Source organism: Chiloscyllium plagiosum, chromosome 4, assembly GCF_004010195.1.
Source record: "Chiloscyllium plagiosum isolate BGI_BamShark_2017 chromosome 4, ASM401019v2, whole genome shotgun sequence".
Classification (NCBI taxonomy): Eukaryota; Metazoa; Chordata; class Chondrichthyes; order Orectolobiformes; family Hemiscylliidae; genus Chiloscyllium; species Chiloscyllium plagiosum.
In genome coordinates, this window is record NC_057713.1 from 62,384,742 (window position 1) to 62,406,461 (window position 21,720).

The 21,720-nt window shown below is 40.7% G+C and overlaps 1 protein-coding gene and 1 non-coding gene across 7 annotated transcripts in view; one reads left to right on the plus strand and one right to left on the minus strand.

Moving 5' to 3' along the window:
- sntg1 (syntrophin, gamma 1) overlaps nt 1–21,720 on the plus strand; it is a 517,427-nt gene that overhangs the window by 349,088 nt on the left and 146,619 nt on the right. For all 6 annotated transcript variants that reach the window (XR_006311406.1, XM_043688307.1, XM_043688306.1 and 3 more), the window contains one exon: nt 15,565–15,699. Coding sequence is in view for 5 of the 6 variants with exons in the window: in XM_043688307.1 (XP_043544242.1) it covers nt 15,565–15,699 (135 nt within the window). In the remaining variant the exon portion in view is untranslated. The remainder of the gene's footprint in view (nt 1–15,564; nt 15,700–21,720) is intronic.
- Nucleotides 742–815, minus strand: trnai-aau. The gene has a single exon. It is a non-coding gene; the product is annotated as a tRNA-Ile (tRNA).

Genomic DNA, 21,720 nt, shown 5'->3' on the forward strand with positions numbered 1-21,720 from the left:
CAAAGAGTAACCCACCCAGACCCATTTCCCTCTGACTAACGCGCCTTACACTATGGACAATTGAGCATTGCCAATTCACCTGATCTGCACATCTTTGGATTGTGGGAGGAAACCGGAGCACCCGGAGGAAACCCACGCAGACAGGAGGAGAATGTTCAAACTCCATACAGACAGTCACCCGAGGCTGGAATCGAACCTGAGACCCTGGTGCTGTGAGGCAGCAGTGCTAACCACTGAGCCACCATGCTGCCCCTGACAATTTAGCATGACCAATTCACCTGCCCTGCACACCTTTGGACTGTGGGAGGAAACTGGAGCATCCGGAGGAAACCCATGCAGACACGGGGAGAATGTGCAAACTCCACACAGACAGTTGTCCGAGGCTGGAATTGAACCTGGGACCCTGGTGCTGTGAGGCAACAGTGCTAACCACTGAGCCACAGTGCCACCCAAAGAGTAACCCACCCAGACCTATTTCCCTTTGAATGATGCACCTAATACTATGGGCAATTTACCATGGTCAATTCACCTGACCTGCACATCTTTGTGACTGTGGGAGGAAACGGAGCACCCGGAGGAAACTCACGCAGACACGGGGAGAATTTGCAAACTCAACAGACAGTCACCAGAGGCTGGAATTGAACCTGGGACCCTGGTGCTGTGAGGCAGCAGTGCTAACCACTGAGCCACCAGCCACGGCGAACACTGACACAGACCTGCTAACGACGGAAGCGCCTCACATGGTCAGTGCGGCGATTGAACCCACGACCTTGGCGTCATTAGCACCACGCTCTAACCAGCTGAGCTAACCGACCAACGCATTAGGTTAGATTAGATTCCGTACAGTGTGGAAATGGGTCCTTCTGCTCAACAAGTCCACACCGACCCTCCGAACTGCAACCCACCCAGACCCATTCCCCTACATTTATCCCTGCACCTAACACTAAGGGCAATTTAGTATGGCCAATTCATCTAACCTGCACGTTTTTGGACTGTGGGAGGAAACCGGAGTACCTGAAGGAAACCCACATAGACATGGGGAGAATGTGCAAACTCCACACAGACAGTTGCCCAAGAAATTGAACCCGGGTCCCTGGTGCTGTGAGGCAGCAGTGCTAACCACTAAGCCACCATGCCACCCCTTTGTGCATGGGAAATCATGTCTCACAAACTTGATTGAGTTTTTTGAAAAAGTAACAAAGAGGATTGATGAGGGCAGAATGGTGGATGTGATCTATATAGACTTTGATAAGGTTCCCAATGGGAGACTGGTTAGCAAGGATAGATCTCAAGGAATACAGGGAGAACTAGCCATTTGGATACAGAACTGGCTCGAAGGTAGAAGACAGAGGGTGGTGGTGGTGGAGGGTTGTTTTACAGACTGGAGGCCTGTGACCAGTGGAGTGCCACAAGGATTTGGATGTGAGCATAAGAACTAATTAGTAAGTTTGCAGATGACACTAAAATTGGAGGTGAAGTGGACAGCGAAGAATGTTACTTCAGATTACAATGGGATCTTGATCAGTTCAGCCAGTGGGCTGAGGAGTGGCAGATGGACTGTAATTTAGGTAAATGTGAGGTGCTGTGTTTTTGGAAAGTAAATCTTAGCAGGACGTATACACATAATGGTAAGGTTTGAAGGAGTGTTGCTGAACAAAGAGGCCTTGGAATGCAGGTTCATAGCTCCTTCAAAGTAGAGTCACAGATAGATATGATAGTGGAGAAGGTGTTTGGTATGCTTTCCTTTATTGGTCAGAGTATTGAGTATAGGAGTTGGGAGGTCATGTTGCGGCTGTACAGGACATTGGTTAGGCCACTTTTGGAATATTGTGTGCAATTCTGATATCCTTCCTATTGGAAGGATATTGTGAAACTAGAAAGGGTTCAGAAAAGATTTACAAGGATGCTGTCAGGTTTAGAAGATTTGAGCTATAGGGGAAAACTGAATAAACTAGGGCTGTTTTCTCTGGAGCATTGGCGACTAAGGGGTGACTTTATAGAGGTTTAGAAAATCATGAGGGGCATAGATAGGGTGAGTGGACAAGGTCTCTTGCTTGGGTGGGGGAGTTGAGAACCAGAGGGCAAAGGTTTAGAATGAGAGGGGAAAGATATAAAAGAGACCTAAAAGGCAATGTTTTCACACTGAGGGTGGTGCGTGTATGGAATGAGCTGGCAGAGGAAGTGGTGGAGGCTGATACAGTATTTAAAAGGCATTTTGATGGGTATATGAATAGAGTGATATGGGCATGTTCTAGCAAATGGGACTAGATTAGGTTGGGAGATCTGGTCAGCATGGACAAGTTGGACCGAAGGGTCTTTTTCCATGCTGTACATCTCTATGACTCATTGCTATTTTGTATTGTCACTTGTCAGATTGAGAAACAGTGTAACTGCAGCGACAGGAATCAAACTACACAGGCTTGCCCATCCTTGTAACCACACCATTCTAGTCCCGTCTTTAAGGCAGGGACACTCAATGCCTAGAGGAGAAAGTGAGGACTACACATGCTGGAGATCAGAGTCGGGAGTGTGGCGCTGGAAAGGTATGTCAGGCAGCATCCAAGAAACAGGTGAATCGACATTTCGGGCAAGACCCCTTCATCAGCCCAGTGAAGCATCATCTCTGAGTGGTTTATGTCACATGTTGGAAAGCCTTCAAATAGTTGAAAATATAACTTTGATCGAGCAACAACAAAAACAAAGGAAAGACAAACAGAAAAGGCTGCATTTACTTCTAGTAACCACTATACCTTTCAATCAACAACATGGCAGAAGATGGTATGAGCTGCCAACAAAATGAGTGAGTGCTAAGAGCAAGTGAGGAGCCCTGATGTAGATCCTTCTGCAGTGCACGAGATGGGTGCTTGGCCCAATGCACAAAGAGGCTGGCAGCAGCATTACGCTGAAAGGAACTGGTATCAAGAATGGTGGAGAAACTCAGCAGATCTGGCAGCAATTGTGGAGAGAGAAACAGAGTTGGTGTTTCAGGAGTGACGCTTATTTAGAACACTCTGTTATCTGCATTCTGAATTTTTATAATTCTTGTGTAGGCCTTTCTTTTGCAGCATGCAAGGTTTTTTGTGTTAAGTGACAAATGGCTATGTTATTTCAATAGTCTGTTTGAGATAGTTATACTATGTCAGTTCTTTTTGCGCTTTCATTTGCTCAAGTTCATTTCAGCTTTCTTAAGGCATTCTGGAACCTCTTGAATTGGTTCCTGTCGGTGTTCTTTTTCTCTTAATAGCTTTTTATTACTTGTTTGCAATTGTTGAATGACATCTTAATTGATTGTTTCTAAGCAGATGACGTATTCTTTAAATGACTGGATCTCATATTGATGTTATCTTTGCTTGTTTGTTAAGATATGTTGGACAAAGTAGACTTCTGCCAGGGCTGGTAGACATCATTGACCCTGCCTGAAGCCTTAATTAACATAAATCTTGTGATGGAGCTCTGAGATCTTTTCCCATTATGTTTGAAGATCCCTTTCTAACTGCATAATCCAAAAGATCTCAGATTTTGTAGTCACTTCTGTTACTTTGGAGATTTTTGAAGCTTCCCCTGCTTTAATTTGTGATCAAGCTAGTAACAGGTTTTGTTCCTGCTTTCCTATGGTGGCTTGACCTTCGACACAGGATGGATTGTTTTCATTGACCTCTATTGGCAAATATTGCATCACCTGTGAAATAAATATAGTGTAGAGTGGAAGATCAGTGAATAGTAAAGTGGGTGAGTGTGTGAAGGGGTAGAATGCCAGGTTTAGTGAAGGTTCAGAGTGGCAGGTGGGTGAATGAGAGTATAGGATTAACTCAAGCCCTGTCACAGGTCAGGTGTCAGATGGTCTGACTGTAGGGATTGGGGCATTAAGTGTCGACGTGAGGAGAGGTGGAAAATTGTCCAGAGTGAGGGAATGGTTCAGATTGCTGGGGGTTAGTGGGAGAGAAGTGCAACTGATTGGCAGGGGTGAATCAGTTTTTGACTCAGTCAGGAATTACAGCACATTTTAGTCACTCTAACTTTTCCTGGCTACCTACTGAAATAAATTAACCTGAATACCTTGAAGTCTTTGACTAATTTGAAATTGGGAACATTTTCAAATGGTTCTGGATGTTGGATAATTATGCATTGGAAGTTTAAACAGGGCTTCCAAGGGGTCTTGCAGTGCACGTTTCAGCAAAGTACTGGTCTCCAAATATTCAGTGTTTGGATGATCTGGACCAATACTGTATAAGCAAGCATTTTCCATTTCTATTTTCCTTCACTACTGTCTCTCAGAGGTGGTTCCAATGGCTATTCTAAATCAATTGGTTTTACCAATCCATTTATTGAACAAAACACAGAGACAATTGCAAGTTTGGGATATTTTTTAATAAGTTCTCACAAACAAATTATCAATCATCCTGGAACATGTGCTTCACTGCCTCAGCTCAATAAAAAACCTGAAGTGTTGATTTTCCATGTTATAGGGAGATAAGGATAATGAGAACATTTATTTTTTTCAATCTGTGTTTCTTTCTGGTTTAGAAATTGTTGGTGAGTGTTATTTTTGTTCTGTTCTAGTCAAGATATTTCTTCAGCTTGGCATAGCTTCCTTATGTCTTTTCCACACCACCTCAGCTCTGACAATGCAGGAATTTCACTTTATGCATGTATAATTGTAAACAAATTAATTGATGTAAGGATCATATCTTTTTTATTTTGTGATTTTGATTGTGGTCTGTATTGGGAAAAGCACTGTTTATGGATTGTGTAAGGAATTGCTGCACTTTTAAAAGACAAGTTACTAATTTTCAATAATGTTTACACTGCTTTGTGCATGAGAAACTGTGCCTTACTAAATTGCTTGAGTTTTTTTAGCAAATGATGAAGAGGATTGATGAAGGCGGAGTGCTAGACTTGGTGTATATGGACTTCAGTAATGCATGTGACAAACTTCTACATGGTAGACTGGTTAACAATGTTTGATTACATGGAATAGAGGGAGAACTAGTCATTTGGATACATAATTGGCTCAAAGGGTGGAGACAGAAGGCAGTGATGGATGGTTGCTTTTCAGATTGGAGGTCTGTGACCAGCAGTATGCAGCAAGGATCAGTGTTGGGTCTACTGCTTTTTGTCAATTATATAAATGATTTGGATATGAATATAGGAGGTATTGTTAGTGTGTTTGTAAATGGCACCAAAATTTGAGGTGTAGTGGACAGCAAAGAAGGTTACCTCAGAGTACAATGGGATCTTGATCAAATGGGCGGATGGCTGAAGAATGGCAGATGGAGTTGAATTTAAATAAAAGTGAGGTGCTATATTTTGGAAAGGCAAATCAGGGCAGGACATATACACTTAATCATAAGGTCCTAGGGAATGTTGCTGAACAAAGAGACCTTGGAGTGCACGTTCATAGTTCCCTGAAAATGGAGTCCCAGGTAAAAAGGATAGTGAAGAAAGCATTTGGTATGCTTACCTTTATTGGTCAGAGCATTGAGTACAGGAGTTGGGAAGTCATGTTGCTGCTGTACAGGACATTAATTAGGCCAATTTTGGAATAGCGCATTCATTTCTGGTCTGTCAGCGGTGGGAAAGGGTTCAGAACTTGAAAGGATTCAGAAAAGATTTGCAAGGATGTTGCCAGGATAGGAGGATTTGAGCTAAAGGGAGAGGCTGAATAGGCTAGGATCATTTTCCCTGGAACATTGGAAGCTGAGGGATGACCTTATAGAAGTTTATAAAATCATGAGGGACATGGATAAGGTGAACAGCAAAGGAATTTTCCCTAGGATAAAAGAGTCCAAAACTGGAGGGGATACGTTTAAGGTGAGAGGGGAATGATTTAAAAGGGACCTAAGGGGCAACATTTTTTATGCAGAGCATGGTGTGTGTATGGAACAAGCTGCCAGAAGATGTGATGGAGGTTGGTACAAGTGCAACATTTAAAAGGCATTTGGATGGATATATGAATAGGAAGGGTTTAAAAAGATATGGGCCAAATGCTGGCAAATAGGACTAGATTAATTTGGGTTATCTGGTTGGCATGGACAAGTTGGATTAAAGGGTGTGTTTCCATGCTGTATATCAAACAGTGAGGAGGATGTGGGGTTATTTGTAGACTCATGGCACCAAGGGGCTTGTACAAAGTGACATTCAGCTGCCAACAAGTTACCAATTGGTTTGTGGAGTTTTGACCATTTCTGGATGCTCATTGCTATCAGACAACAACCATTTGATTGGCTCCTGGGTAGCTGAACTGCTTTTGTGTGAGAATGATCTTGTCTGAAGCCTTTGGACTGTTGCAAGAACAGATGATGTGCCTTTATATCCAGTAAAATACAGAAAACCTGAAGAAAGGTAAATTATTTTCCCTCACCAGATGCTGTAAGCTGTGGTCTTTCACTAGTAACTAAGAACCTTTGCTGTTAATGTACTAATCACCTGTGCCTCCTGCAAGGAAATGAAAAGAACCTTGTGAAAAATTGAAGAACAGAAAATCTTAGCAAACAAAAGAATCATCTCAGTGAATCTTTGAACTGCTTCCCCAGTTTTGTTTTCTATTTCCACCCATTACATGAACATCTTCTGTCTGTCGCTATGAGTGTGCTTGGAATTGGAGTTTTAACTGTTCGAGTTTTATGTTGACAGTTTATAATTGTCTACCTGTGGTCAAAGTCTATTTATTTGTAAGAATTATTAGTTCTTGTTCATTGCTGAAACCCATCCTGTGTTTTCTGTTAGCCTGGCTGTAAGAAGTAAACTGGGGACTCTGAGTACTTGATAATATTTTTAACTTTTGTGTTACCTGAGTGAGCCTGACATTGAAAAGTGATCACCACCTTTACAACAACCAAGATATTCAACTTCCTCTCAAAACATTGATATTGGAAGGAACAAAATTATGTGTGTGTGTTGGGCTTTATTTTTATGTAACTAAATAAGTATGTTTGGTTCACGTTGTACCCTGCAGCCTGTCAGTTGGTGATGTGTATTCATCTACCCGAGGTGAGCATGGGGTTTCCAATGGTGCTCCTATGATCTGTAGTCCACATTGTTTTATTGTAGTATTGTAGGTGGTGACCGAGGACATGTATTTTCATGTTCATAGGCCTCCGATCACAGAACTTGCATTCAATATAAAATATCTGGGTTGATCAAAGTGACTTTTTATTGTGATGCTTAAGTTTATGAAGCCTGGGGCTGGGATTGACAACCGTTTATATGCATGGCGTTTGGCATTGGCTTTTGATCAATCCCTCCTTACTACTTTGAGTGCATAGGTTTCATAATGGAGGGATGTTTTTACCTGCACTGATTTCCAGTTTTGCATATAGGTTTTCATGTCCGGGAACTTACTAATTTCTGTAATGAATATTCTCAATGATACAGCTGTCATAGCTTGCTGGACAGAGAATTCCAAGACTCATTACCCTCTCAGTGAAGAAATTCCTCCTCATCTTAGTCTTAAATGGACTGCTCCTTATCCTGAGGCTTTTCACCCTGGTTCTCAGGTCATAGACCAGGGGAAACATCCTATCTACAACCTGTAACACCTTGTAAAAAATTTAAAGTTTCAAGAAAATGAAAGGTGATCTAATTGAAAGTCGAGAACATACAGACCATGTTTTCTCAATCTCTGTTTGTAAGACAATCTTGCTGCACTCCTTCTCTGGCATGTATTATCTTCTTTAGATAAAGGAGACCAAAACTATACACACTACTCCAGATGCAGTCTTATTACTCCTACCCAAGTGTAACAAGTCAATTTTACTTCTCTACCAAATTTCCCTTGGAATGAGGGCCATTAGAAAGGCTATTTGCCTTTCTAATTATTTGCTGCAATTGTGTGTAAGCTTTCAGTGACTCATGAACAAGGACATCCAGGTCCCTTTGGGTACCTGCACTTACTGCTCTCTCTCACCATTCAAGAAATATTCTCCCTTTCTGTTTCTTTTAACCAAAGTATTTATTTACATTATAAAATATATTATGTTCTGGACTATTGACTTAGACTGTTCAGGTTCTCTTGAAACCTTCTTGCATCCAGCTCACAGCTTATGTTCCCACTCAGCTTGGTATTTTCAACAAAATTAAAATACTACAGTTGGTCCCCACATCCAAATGACTTATGTAGATGATAACTTAGCACTGACCCTTGCCATATTCCATGAGTATCAGCTTGCCATTGTGAGAATGATTTGTTATTCTTACTGTTTTCTGTCAGTTAACAATTCTCAGTCTATTTGATTTATTGTTGTCGCATGTACCAAGATACTGTGAAAAGTATTGTTTTTTTGTGCTGTACAGGCAGATCATATCATACAAAGTGCATCAGGTAGCAAAACAGTGTTGCAGCCGCAGAGAAGAGAGGGAGCGATCAACATTAATATTTGAGAATTCTGTTCAAAAGCCTGATAACAGGGAATTAGCTGTTCTTGAATCTGTTTGTATGTGTATTCAAGCTTTTATGTCTTTGCCCGATGGAAGAGAGTGGACGAGAGTATAACTAAGGTGGGCGGGGTCCTTGATTATGTTAGTTGCTTTCCTGAGGCAGCGGGAAATATAAGCAAAATCAATTGATGAAAGGTTGATTTGCACAATGGACTGGGCTGTGTTCACCACTCTCCTGTAGTTTCTTGCATTCTTGGAAAGAGCAATTGCCATACCACACTGTGATGTATCTAGATAGGATACTTTCTATTGTGCATCATTGAAAATTGGTAAGAGTCTTTCTGGACATGCCAAATTTCCTTAGCCACCTGAGGAAGTAGAGGTGTTGCTGTGCATTTTTGGCCATTACATTAACGTGGGTGGACCAGGACAGTTTGTTGGTGATCATCACTCTCAGGATCTTGATGCATTTGACCATCTCCATCTCAGCACCATTGGCACAGATAGGGGCATGCCCTCCACTCCCAGATGTCAATAACCAGCTCCACCATTCCAGACTGTTGTAAATTTACTTACTAGCTTCCTGAGAGTGACCTTATCAACAGCCTTCTAAAAATCCAAATATTTCAGATCCACAGGTTTTCCTTTGTCTATGCTAAAGGAAAAATCCTCAAAAGCCCCAACAAAGTTGTCAAATGTCATTTCCACTTTCAAAATCCATATTGTCCAGTTTTATCAGTGTTTTCTATATGTTCTACTTACCTCCACGTTGGACACCAGTCACCAACATCACAGGGCATGCACCATGGCACCAGTCGCACATACCTCATCCAGGGACATTGGATATCCAATATATCTACCAGCCTCCAAGAATCTCCACAGCTCATGATCTCATTACAAGCATTATCATTGTAATACTGCTGAAAGGACACTGTGTATTCAGCGATACGCACCCAGCTCATGGACTGAATGAGACGGCATTTACGGACATTTCTTTCACTGTCATAATCTTACAGCATCCCTGCCTTGTGTTGTCTTGCCTTTTTGTGCTTTTCTCCCTTAGTGACAGATATCAGGCTCATTTTATTTCTGGTTTTCCTTGCCTTACCTTCCCATAAGGGAGGGAAGCTTACCATGGTTGTCAGTAGGCATTAGTCAAGTCAAGAGACATAACATTGTGAGATTCCAGCACAGTATGTCAGTGTCGATGTCAGCCTTCATTACGAGAGCTTGGAAGCTGTCAGTCAACCACAACGGACAGTCAGAGGCTGTCAGGCTGTATGTCAGACAGCCCACAGCTCATCTTGATCCTTTCGGCGGAGTTAATAGTGTTGATGGTTGGGATGGCTGGCAGCAGGTGAGGGAAGATGTTACAGGCAATGGGGAGAATGGTAGTGCATTAGCCTCAGTGGGAGATGGGTACAAAGCAAAGATGGGTGAGTGTGAAGTATTGGAGAAAAGATGGTAATACTAATGCTGCTAGAGTGGGGAAGTTATTGACCTTCTTCTGACAGTGCTGGGCATTCCTCCAGATAGCCAAAACTGCTTTAACCTGGGTGGCTATCTCAAAAGGTCTGGAGTCATGTCTTCCATTGTTGGTCCTGGGGGCACAAGAAGTGGCATCTCTGCACCAACTCTTTCAGCAAGATCTCGAAGTCCTTTCGCTCAAAGTGAGCCATTAATTCCCCTGTCTGCCATATCTGGGGAAAACATCAGGTACTGTGCAGGGCACGTCCAGACTGACAGTACTTGTCGGGTACAGAATGGGTGGCTCTGGGTCTCTAAAGATCAAGAATGCTGTAGAGATCTGTTACTACTGGTTGATGCGATTAACAAAAATGTATTTTAAATGAAAAAATGCATTAAATCACTGCCACAGCTTACTGGTGAAGGGCACAAAGACTTCTATTTCTAACTCAGATGAGCAGGATCCAAATTTAAAAGGGAATGTTGGAAGTGGGTGAAATGGCTTTTGCGAAAATGGAGTTCCACAAAATATTGCTCATCTTTGTCTAGAGTAGTTTGAAAATTATATCAGGAAGGCTTTGGATAGGAAGAGAAAAATTTGGCTAAAAATATTCCTTTCTGACACCCTTTTTTAATAAGCAGCCAGTCATTTTACAGAAGCGAAACAGATAGCTAGCAGTTAAAATGTTCCTCCTTTTTTGGTCTTTATTCTTTGTTTTGTCACAATATATGTAACCAATTGATCACTCAGATCTGATCCAAATGCTCACAAACAAGTTTCGGCTTTGCTTCCATCTTTGACACTCTACTGCTATCTACTCAAAGTTAGAGACCACAAATCTCAGAATTACTATCAACATAAAATGTTGGCAATAAAAGGTATTGTAGTGGCTGAACTTTAATGAAGTTTTACAAGAGTATTTGTTAGTATAATATCTCAAAGGCCGAACATTTTTAACAAAATGTGTCCTTTCCAGCACACTTAAAATTTGAAGAAGGGTAATTTCAGATTGGAAATTTTAATTCTGTTTCACTATCCACATACTAGCAGATGAACTGAATATCTCCAGCACTTTCTGTTTCTATTTGAGATTTTCAACATCTTCATTATTTTGCTTTTACTCATGTTCCACACTATCAAACTGAATAGTTATCATGGCATTTTTAAAATTTTTACGCCATGCAGATGTAAAACATTTCAGTTTTTGTTCAAATCTGATTTAGTTTTGTAAAATTCATTGCCAACATAACAATTTTTTCTTTGTTGGATTGTGGATATACAGAAAAAATGCAAATCAACTATGACTGTATTTGCCAGTGTTGCCGTACATTTAAACTGGGCAAGTATTTGTTTTCTCATAATAATTTCCTTAAATGATTCTAAATGACTTGGGCTTTGGCAAGATAAGTCATAGAATCTGACAAGACATTTAGCAAGGCCAATCTTGATGTTGAGATCATCTCACTGCATTTTGCAGGCTTTTCTCAAGCAGAGATTCTCATTGAGGAGTAGTGCATTCCCAATTGATGCTCGTTGTTACTTGTCAAATGTCTTGCTAACAGTCCACTCATCATATGTTGTGATCCTATAAAACTAACCATACAAACGAACCATAGGAAAAACTCAACACAGAAACCATAACTGATTCTGTGCGTTCAACTTGCTGCTTATTCCAAAAGACCTCTGTGTCAGACACCAGATACCAATATTTCAGGCATGCTTAGGCACATGTACCCGACATCCACAGACATTAGCATTCAATATTTCTGTCTGACTCTATAAACACACATGGCACATGTCTGATCCATTTATTGGATGCTTCTGTGCTTCAACCATGCACCTGTAATGATCATTGTAATGCTGCTGCAAGGAGGCTTTGTACTCATGGACTGAACCAGCCTGCATCTCCATGCTCTTTGTTCACTGTGATAGTGGTCACTCACTCTAATGTTGCCCAGAAGCTTGCAGCATCCCTGACTTGCATTGCCCTGCTTTTTTATTTGTGTATTTCTGCTGTTTTGCTGTGCCATATAGCAAAGACACAAACTTTCTGTTGATGTCAGCAAGTCTCAGTCAGGTGAAGAGGGGTAACCTTTACTCAGGGATTCCCAATGCAATAAGTCAAGGGCAGCCTCCAAAAACAGTCCAGACCCTCATGGGGCCATTACAGTCAGGATCCTCTGTTCATGACTAGATGAGGGGCTAACTGACAGTTAGCTTACCACCAGTCATAATTCTTTCTGCCCTTCTCTGGACTACTTTGCTCCTGGAATGAGAGAGATGCAGGTATTGAAGATAAAAGAGGTGACACACCTATAACTGATGATACAGGTGTGAGGGTGTGCTGAATGCGTGAGTAGGCAGCTTAATTAATCTTTTGGAATTCTATGAAGACAATATGACCACCGTGGACAACGGGGACCCAGTAGATGTGGTGTACCTAGATTTCCAAAAGGCTTTAGACAAGGTACTACACAAGAGGCTGCTGCATAAGATAAAGATACATGGTATTATGCATAAAATATTAGCACGGATAGAAGAGTGGTTGACTAAAAGGATGCAAAGAGTGGGGAAAAATGAGTGCTATTCTGGTTGGCAATCAATAATTAGTGGTGTGTCTCAGAAAACAGTGTTCGAATTACAATTACTCATAATTTACATTGATGATTTGGAATTGGGGACCATGTGCAGTGTGTCAAAGTTTGCAGATGACACAAAGATGAGTGGCAGAGCAAAGTATGCAGAGGACTGAAACTTTGCAGAGAAACAAAGATACTTTAAGTGAGTGGGCAAAGAACTGGCAGATGGAATACAATGTTAATAATGTACAGTCATCCATTTTGGTAGGAGTAACAGTAAAATGGACTACTACTTGAATGGTAAAAGTTGCAGCATGCTGCGATGCAGAGGGACCTGGTGTCCTTGTGCATGAATCACTGAAGGTTGGTCTGCAGGTAAAACAGGTAATTAGGAAGGCAAATGGAATTTTGTCCTTCATTGCTGAAGGGATTGAATTTAAAAGCAGGGATATTAAGTTGCAGCTGTGCAGGGTGCTGGTGAGGCCACACCTGGAGTACTGTGTGCAGTTTTGGTTTCCTTGCTTGAGAAAGAATGTACTGGCACTGGAGGGGATGCAGAGGAGGTTCACGAGGATGATTCCAGAGTTGAGGGGGTTGGCGTATGAGGATAGACGGAGTAGATTGGGTTTATATTCATTGGAATTTAGAAGAATGAGGGGGGATCTTAGAGAAACATATAAAGTTATGAAGGGAATAGATAATGTAGAAGTAGAGAGGATGTTTCCACTGGCAGATGAAACTAAGACAAGAGGGCATAGCCTCAAGATTAGAGGGAGCAGGTTTAGGACTGAATGGAGAAGGAACTACTTCACCCAGAGGCTTGTGAATCTATGGAATTCCCTGTCCTGTGAAGTATTTGATGCTACTTAAGTAAATGCTTTTAAAACTAAGACAGATTTTTTTTGAACAATAAGGTAATAGAGAGTTATGGTGAGAGGATGCATAAGTGAAGCTGAGGACATGAAAAGATCAGCCATGATCTTATTGAATGGCAGAGCAGGCTCGAAGGGCCGGATAGCTGTCTCCTGCTCCTGGTTCTTATGTTCTTAAAGTGGTATTTGTTACCTTTTGAGATGGATAAGGATAAGTGGAGATGATGTTGCAGGTATTAGTGAAAGTGATAGAGGGGGAGCTTTGGTACAGAGATAGAGTGAATGTATCAGAGGGAACTTATACTGGCAGAGTAGAAAGGGACATTGTCCTTCTTCCGAAAGTGCTGGCTATTCCTCCAGATGGCTAAGACTACTTTCACCCAAATGAAAATGCAAACAAGATTGGCATGGTCAGTTGTTGTGGCCTCCACTGCTGGACTTTGGAGAGCGGAAGAGGGGGTGTTGGTGAATTTTACCAGTGCATTACCCCATTCAGCAGAACCTCCAGGATCATGACCACATAGTGGGGTGCTGGCTCCCTCTGTTGCTACATCTGGGGCAAAGTTTGGAGTATGTAAGGGGTAGCTTGAGACTGATAATGTTTGTCAGAATGCACATTGTGCAGTTAATTATGTTGCTGACACTAGGGATGTTGGTCAATTCAGGGAGCACCAATGAGTGGTGAGGTGTTCTTGGAAGATAGTGGGAGGAATCAATCAGATGTGACTCTCACCATGAGGGCTGAAACACCAATTGATGCACGAGTTTGGTAAGACACTGAGAAAATACACTCACCCTCAGTGAGAAAGAATCATTTCACTAAACTTGGTGCAACTTACATTTTATTAAAAATCCAGGAGACTCAGCTTTTTATCTTTGACCAGCAATTATGACACCCAACATATCTACAATCCAGGTGCAGCTACCTGGCAAGAAAGTAAAGCATTGGAGCAGCCAAAAGCTTAACAAAATAAAGTTTCACAGTCTGTTAGCAGAGATTATTGGTGAGTTTCCAATGCTTATCCAACTACAGTGATCTTACATATGGAAGTATCTGAATCTGAATTCTAGCTTACCCTGGGTGTATGCATAAAATGCTAAGGATGTGCTTGAATAAGACCTTACATGAACATTTCTGGTTGGACTTTCATAGTTCAAAACTTCCCTTGTCAGGTGCTGACTTTAAACAAACCCTGCTTACCTCCCTTCAACAAAAGGAGATAATCCTTCTCTGTAATTAGGTAACTAATAAACATTGGTCTGAGCTCACACTGGACAAACAGTACATATCAGGAGTTACGCATTAATGCACAGTGAGTAAGGTAACACCACAAAACATGAAAGATATTTTCTAGTATCTCTTTGACATTACAGAATGCCAGTCACACCAATGAATGATATAGATCTTAAGCAGCAGCTATTTGACTTTCCTCAATCTACTTCTGCTAGGTATTTTTTTAGATTAGATTACTTACAGTGTGGAAACAGGCCCTTCAGCCCAACAAGTCCACACCGCCCCGCCGAAGCGCAACCCACCCATACCCCTACATCTACCCCTTACCTAACACTACAGGCAATTTAGTATGGCCAATTCACCTGACCTGCACATCTTTGGACTGTGGGAGGAAACCGGAGCACCCGGAGGAAACCCACGCAGACACGGGGAGAATGTGCAAACTCCACACAGTCAGTCGCCTGAGGTGGGAATTGAACCCGGGTCTCTGGCGCTGTGAAGCAGCAGTGCTAACCACTGTGCCACCATGCCGCCCCATGAATCCTAGATATATTAAAGCATAGTTTTCATAAGCAGCCTCCAGGCAATACCTGACAATAACTGTCATCCCAAGCTTCAGAATTTACTAATTGGATGTACAACAAACATCTGCCTTCAATATGATGGAAGAATTTCATCCGGAATAATTTGCAATTGGCAGCCACCTTTGAGCCTTAATTTTGCAGCAGAATCACCATTCTCTAACTGAACCAGCTCCTATGGATAAAATCTTGTTTTTTTTTGTTGCTGATGCAGCTGAACATGTTAAAATCTGTTTTATGTAGGGAGGTATATATTTCAGTCATAGTGCTCAATATCTTTTTGAAGCCTTTATAATCTGTTTTATTTTATACACCTTATGCATTAAACATTAGTGTTAAAATGAAAAATTCTGCCTGTAGTGATTTGAAACATGAATTCAGAAAGTAAACTGATTGTTTTATTTGTAAGAAATATGTCAATTGTGCTTATGTTGGTCCAATCTTTTTTTGCAAGACAAAAACAGGAATTTGTTTGCTCCAAGATGGAAATCGACAGCCTTTTGAAGTGCGATTGCACTTAGCAAAGGACATTTTAACAATTCAGGAGCAAGATGTCATTTGTGTCTCTAGTGAAGCTTTCTACTCAAGTGTAAGTAACGTTCCTTTGCTTCAAAATATTAATAATTACATTTGTTGTTTCAAATGAATGACGGTCACTTTTTGTGTTTATATAGTAATTTTACTTCTATTATGTGGTGTTTGCCTTTTATGATTTAGTGTCCACCATATCATGCAGCAAATATTTTGATACATGGTGTGATTTTTTTAATTTTCAGAAGTGTAAACATAAGAAATGCTTTTGGGATACATATAACATATCCTTGTGCCTGGTGGAAACTTGGAGAATAAGGCACAGCATTTGTGAAAATGACAGCCAGCATGCATCAGCAGAAGATATCAAATGCATGGCATATTCAAATGACATTGATAAATGTCAATGTGAGCTTTACATTTGTTTATTGAAAGAGATGTTTTGTTCACTAAAGATTAAATACAAATTAGCATTCTGCCTTCTGCCAGTCTTCATCTGTGTCTGGAATTCTTCTCCAGTGATTGACTCGCTTTCATAATAGGTTTACTGATCTGGACATCAAAGCTTCTTTTGAAGTACAGAAGAAACTGAACAAGGTTTGAAAGATAGAATCTAGACACAGCATTAAAGAAAGAAATTACCATCATTTTAGAGAAAATTTTGAGATATTCCAAGTGCTAAATTGGGCTGTTCAGTGCTTGCTTTTCAAATATTACATAGCCGACTAGACCCCACAAATGGGGTCTGGTGCACACTTTCATTAGAAAGTATAATGGTTGCTTTGTTTGGTGTAAGGGTTTAGATCCACATACTTAGGTATCATTAGCAGTATGCCTAGCAGGCAGATCATGACTCCAATTCTTATGTAATGCTGATTTGATGCTAGTGTTTCCATTCTCCAACTAAACATTCCAGCCAGTATGCTGAACACCAAACATCTGTAGTTCATAATCTTTATATTTGTGGCTTCTTTTAGGCTGTTGTTGGATACAATGCATTTCATTTTCAGTGCGCTGCTGCAAAAGGGATGTCATTAATAGATGCTTTGCCAAGAGGAACAGTTTTATCTCAGGCCTTCTTGTCAGGGGTAAGCAAGTCGAGTGAGCTCAAAGATTTTCACGGATTGCATTCCTGGCATCCTTATGGTGCAGGTTGTCACTGATTGCATGCATCTCATGTGAGTTTGGCCATTTTCATGAACAAAAGGATGTCCCACTCCCTAAAACATAGGCAGAGGATCATGAAGGTAAATGCCCAATATCCTAACAACAAGTTTTCACTCTGACAATGCTGTCAATCTTTGAGTCACCACACTGGGTTTAATCTTGGACACAGGACAGAAAGATTACAACCTGTTCATTATGAGCAAACAGCCTTTGCTAGCAGCTATCAGAAAATAAACTGAGGAGGACAAAGCTGCAGGAGAGGTAGAAGGAGATGAAGGATTGCTACAGCGTAGGAAATCTTCTCTGACCCAGATCCTAAATGGTTTAATGATTCATAGAACAATACCTGCTAGACGATAACCTGGTGTTTTGTGATTTTTAACTTAGAACAATACCAGAAGTTTTAATTAACCTTCTCATTATCCCAGACTTCCTTCCTTCCTTTTACAAAACCAAAAATTAAATTCACAGTAACATGGCTGAAAGGCAACAGAAGTGGCACTAGTGGTCTGTCAAGAGTCTGGGCTTGAACATTGGGAGTGGACAGCAGTTTCTTATTCTGTGGAGTCACTGCCGATTGCACCTATTAAGCTATTAAGGATAGCTTAAAAGGAAGCTGTGATGTTCTTTACACTCTTTTAAATAGTATCTTGAAAAGTAGTCAAAGCTTCTATATAAATTTTATAGAATATGTAGCGCAGAGACAAGCCATTCAGTCCAACCAGTTCGAGTCAGCATTTGTCCTTCGCCTGTGCCTCCTCCTGACTTTCACGTAAGAACACAAGAACCAGGAGCAGGAAAAGGAAATCCAACCCATTTAATATGCTCCAACATTCAATGAGATCGTGGCTAATCTGATTATGGCCTCATTAATTCTTCCCTCTCTGCCTTCCCTAACCTTTAATTAAAGGTTAAATCAAAATCTACTCGACTCAGCCTTGAATATATCCAATGATCCACAGTCCAATGCATCTGAGGAAAAGAATTCTACAGATTAATGACTCTCAGAGAGAAAATAGTTTTCCTCAGAGTCTTAAATGGAAAGCCTCTAATTTGAACTGTTTCGTCTTGATGTAGTACACCCCATCAGGATTTTCTAAACTCTTAGCAATGTAATCCATTATTCCTTTGTCCCTCATTTTCTTACCTAGCCTTCCATTATAGAGACATTCATATTATTTATTTCAACCATACCATGTAGTAGTAAGTTTTATGTTCTCACCATTCTATGACCAATGACACTTCTTCCAGATGTAACTGCCTTGATGCCCCATTGCTTGATCTTCCACAAAAGTGGAAACAATTTCTCTTGGTCTGAATTTATAAATGCATGACTTTTGAATGAGGTAGAATCTCAATGTCAATGTCTACTCTTTTAAAACCTTTCATGCATTTAAATACCTGAAGTGGGTCACAGCTCCGTTTTATATTCCAAATTAATAACCATGCATTTCTCTTTCTATCCTTGAAAAAAAATACTTTCCACTGCACAATATTGTTTTCATAATACAGCAACTGGAATTATAGACAGTACTTCAAGTGCAGACTGATCAAGGTTTGATACAAGTTTAGCATAAAGTCTCTACTTTTCAGATCCATCCTTCTAGAGATAATCCCTTATGCTTTGTTTGCTTTCATTAATGGCTTCATTAACCTGCATTACTATTTTAATTGTTTAGATTTTTAGGTTTAGGTTTTCTCAAGTCAACTATTTAGGGTTTTCTCAAGTAATTTTGGGCTTTCTTATTTTTCTTTAAAAAAGAGTAATCTATGCTGAAATTTATTTGCCAATTGCTTATTATCTTCAGGTGAATTGTAGCAGTCGGTCCTGAGGCGGACTATCCTTTGCAGTTTTGTGTTACCTACATTTTGAAAAATTAAATCATGAAAATCCCCCATGATTATTGTCCTGTCTTTTATTGATTTCCTTAAATTGCTTGTATATTTCTTCCTCCACCATTATTAGGTTGTCTGTAGACTACCTCCATTAGTGTGAGTGATCCTTTATTATCTTTTATCTTTATCCACTTGGATTCTATTTCTGCCTTACTGATAGTTGCACCAAATCTTTTGATTGTCATTATATTATATAATGTACAGCTATGGCACCACCCTCATTTCCCCCCCCCTATCCTTCTTAAATGTATTTTATTCTAATGTTTAATTTTCAATTTGATTTTTCTCTGTAGCTAGTTTCTCAAAATATACTGTGACCTGCAGTTTCACTATTTTATTGCAGACATTGCACAATTCTATAGTCATATTAACTCATTTTTAATTGCACCTTCTCCCTTTATGTTGATTAGTTCTTTACATTCCCATTCTATAACTATGGTCACTTTACCATTGATGTCCTCTCTTAGATTAATCTTTCAAGTTCTTACTTGCGCTTTCATTTATATTTATGCTTATTTGTTTCTTGTAGGTCCCTCTCCACTTTCTTTCTTCTGGACATCTCTCTTATTTTCCATCTTCTCGTTTACTCTTTATGCTGGGACATGAGTCCTACTCAGCTTCACATGGAGCCGTAGCACCAGGGAGGCAATTTACCACCCTGAAGTCTCATTTGGGGCCACAGAAATTCCTATCTATTCTCTTCACTAATGAATCCCACAGCACAATAGCCCTGCCACTCTTCTTCCTTCCTTCATGTGCAACAAAGCTACTCAACGTGCCATGTACCTAGTCCTGCTGTTATCCCTGAGAATTCATCACCCCTAACAATATTTTAAAAAAAATACATTTGTTAAAGAGGGTGCTCTTCTGCAATACCTGCCTTCCCCTGCTCTGCCTGATCATCACCAAGCCCTTTCTGCACAATCAGACCTTGCATGAAGTGGGAGCACCCCACTGAATGTGCTGTATATAATAAGCACAGCATCTTCGGTGCCCCGTTGTGAGTCCACCCACAACGCCAGCTCCTAATTGTGGTTAGCCAATAGCCACAGATAATTTTTTTTAATATTGTATCCAGTATCCCTAAAGATTAGCAGTGAAATGCTCCTTCTGTGCTATATTGGCAGTCATAGACATAATGTCCATAATTTCACACAAAGCACAAGAAGAGCATATCATGGATGCAAGCTCTGCTGTCATGAATTCTCTTTAATTTAAGCTAATTTGTTACTCCCTTTGAAGAATACTACTTGTGCTTTAGGTATGTTTTTCCCACTCCAAACACTCCCACTACATTCCAATGTCCCTACCTTATTTTGTTTAAGCTAATACATGGTAGCTGTTTAATTATTACTACTCCAGATGCTTTCTGATTTAGAGTTACTTTAAAAAGGTCACCCCATCAAACTATCTCATTGAGTTCACTATTTCTCATTTGTGTCACTTTTATACAGAGTTCTTCCAGTCTGCTACTAGCAAAGTAGACTTCTGCACACTCCTTATAGAGCATAGGACATTATAGTGCAGTCCAGGCCCTTCAGCCCTCAATGTTGCGCCATCCTGTGAAATTATTCTGATGCCCATCTAACCTATATTGTTCGATTATTATCCATATGTATGTCCAATGCCAATTTAAATGCCCTTAATGTCGGCAAGTCTACTAGAATTGCAGGCAGCCCGTTCCATGCCCCTACTATTCTCTGAGTAAAGAAACTATCCTTGATATCTGTCCTAAATCTATCACCCCCCCCAATTTAAAGCTATGTCCCCTCATGTTAGCCTTCACCATCTGAGGAAAAAAGCTCCATCCTATCTAACCCTCTGATTATCTTGTACGTTTCGATTAAGTCACCTCTCAACCTTCTTTCCAATGAAAACAGCCGCAGTTCCTACAGCCTTTCCTCGTAAAACCTTCCTTCCATACCAGGCAAGATCCTAGTAAATCTCCTCTGAACTCTTTCCAAAGTTTCCACATCCTTCCTCTAATGTAGTGACCAGAACTGCACACAATACTCCAGGTGCGGCCTTACCAGTGTCTTGTACAGCTGAAGCATGACCTCATTGTTCCGAAACACAATCCCCCTATCAACAAACACCAATACACCATATGCCTTCTTAACAACCTTATCAACCTGGGTCGGAACTTTCATGGATTTATGCACCTGGACACTGAGATCTCTCTTTTCATCTACACTGCCTAGAATTTTACAATTAACCTAGTACTCTGCATTCCTGCTACTACGTACAGTTCTGGTCACCGCATAATGAGAAGGATGTAGAAGCTTTGGAAAGGGTGCAGAGGAGATTTACTAGGATGTTGCCTGGTATGGAAGGAATGTCTTACAAGGAAAAGCTGAGGGCCTTGAGACTGTTCTCGTTAAAGAGAAGAAAGTTGAGAGGTGACTTAATAGAGACAAACAAGATAATCAGAGGGTTAAATAGGGTGGACAGGGAAAGCCTTTTTCCAAGTATGGGGATGGCAAACACGAGGGGACACAACTTTAAAGTGAGGGGAGATAGGTATAAGACAGATGTCAGAGGTAGTTTCTTTACTCAGAGAGTAGTAAGGGTATGGAATGCTTTGCCTGCAACGGTAGTAGATTTGCCAAGTTTAAGTGCATTTAAGACGTCATTGGACAGGCAAATGGACGTACATGGAATAGTGTAGGTGGGATGGGCTTCAGATTAGTATGACAGGGCGGCACAACATCGAGGGCCGAAGGCCTGTACTGCGCTGTAATGTTCTACGTTCTTCCTAAGTGAACTACCTCACACTTTTCCGCATTAAGTTCCATTTGTCACTTCGCAGCCCAGCTCTGCATCTTATTTATGTCCCTCTGTAACCCACAACATGCTTCAGCACTATCCATAACTCTGCTTACCTTAGTGTCATCGGCAAATTTACTAACCCATTCTTCTACATCCATATCCAGATCATTTATGAAAATGACAAACAGCAGTGGCCCCAAAACAGATCTTTGCAGCATACCACTAGTAACTGAGCTCCAAGTTGAAC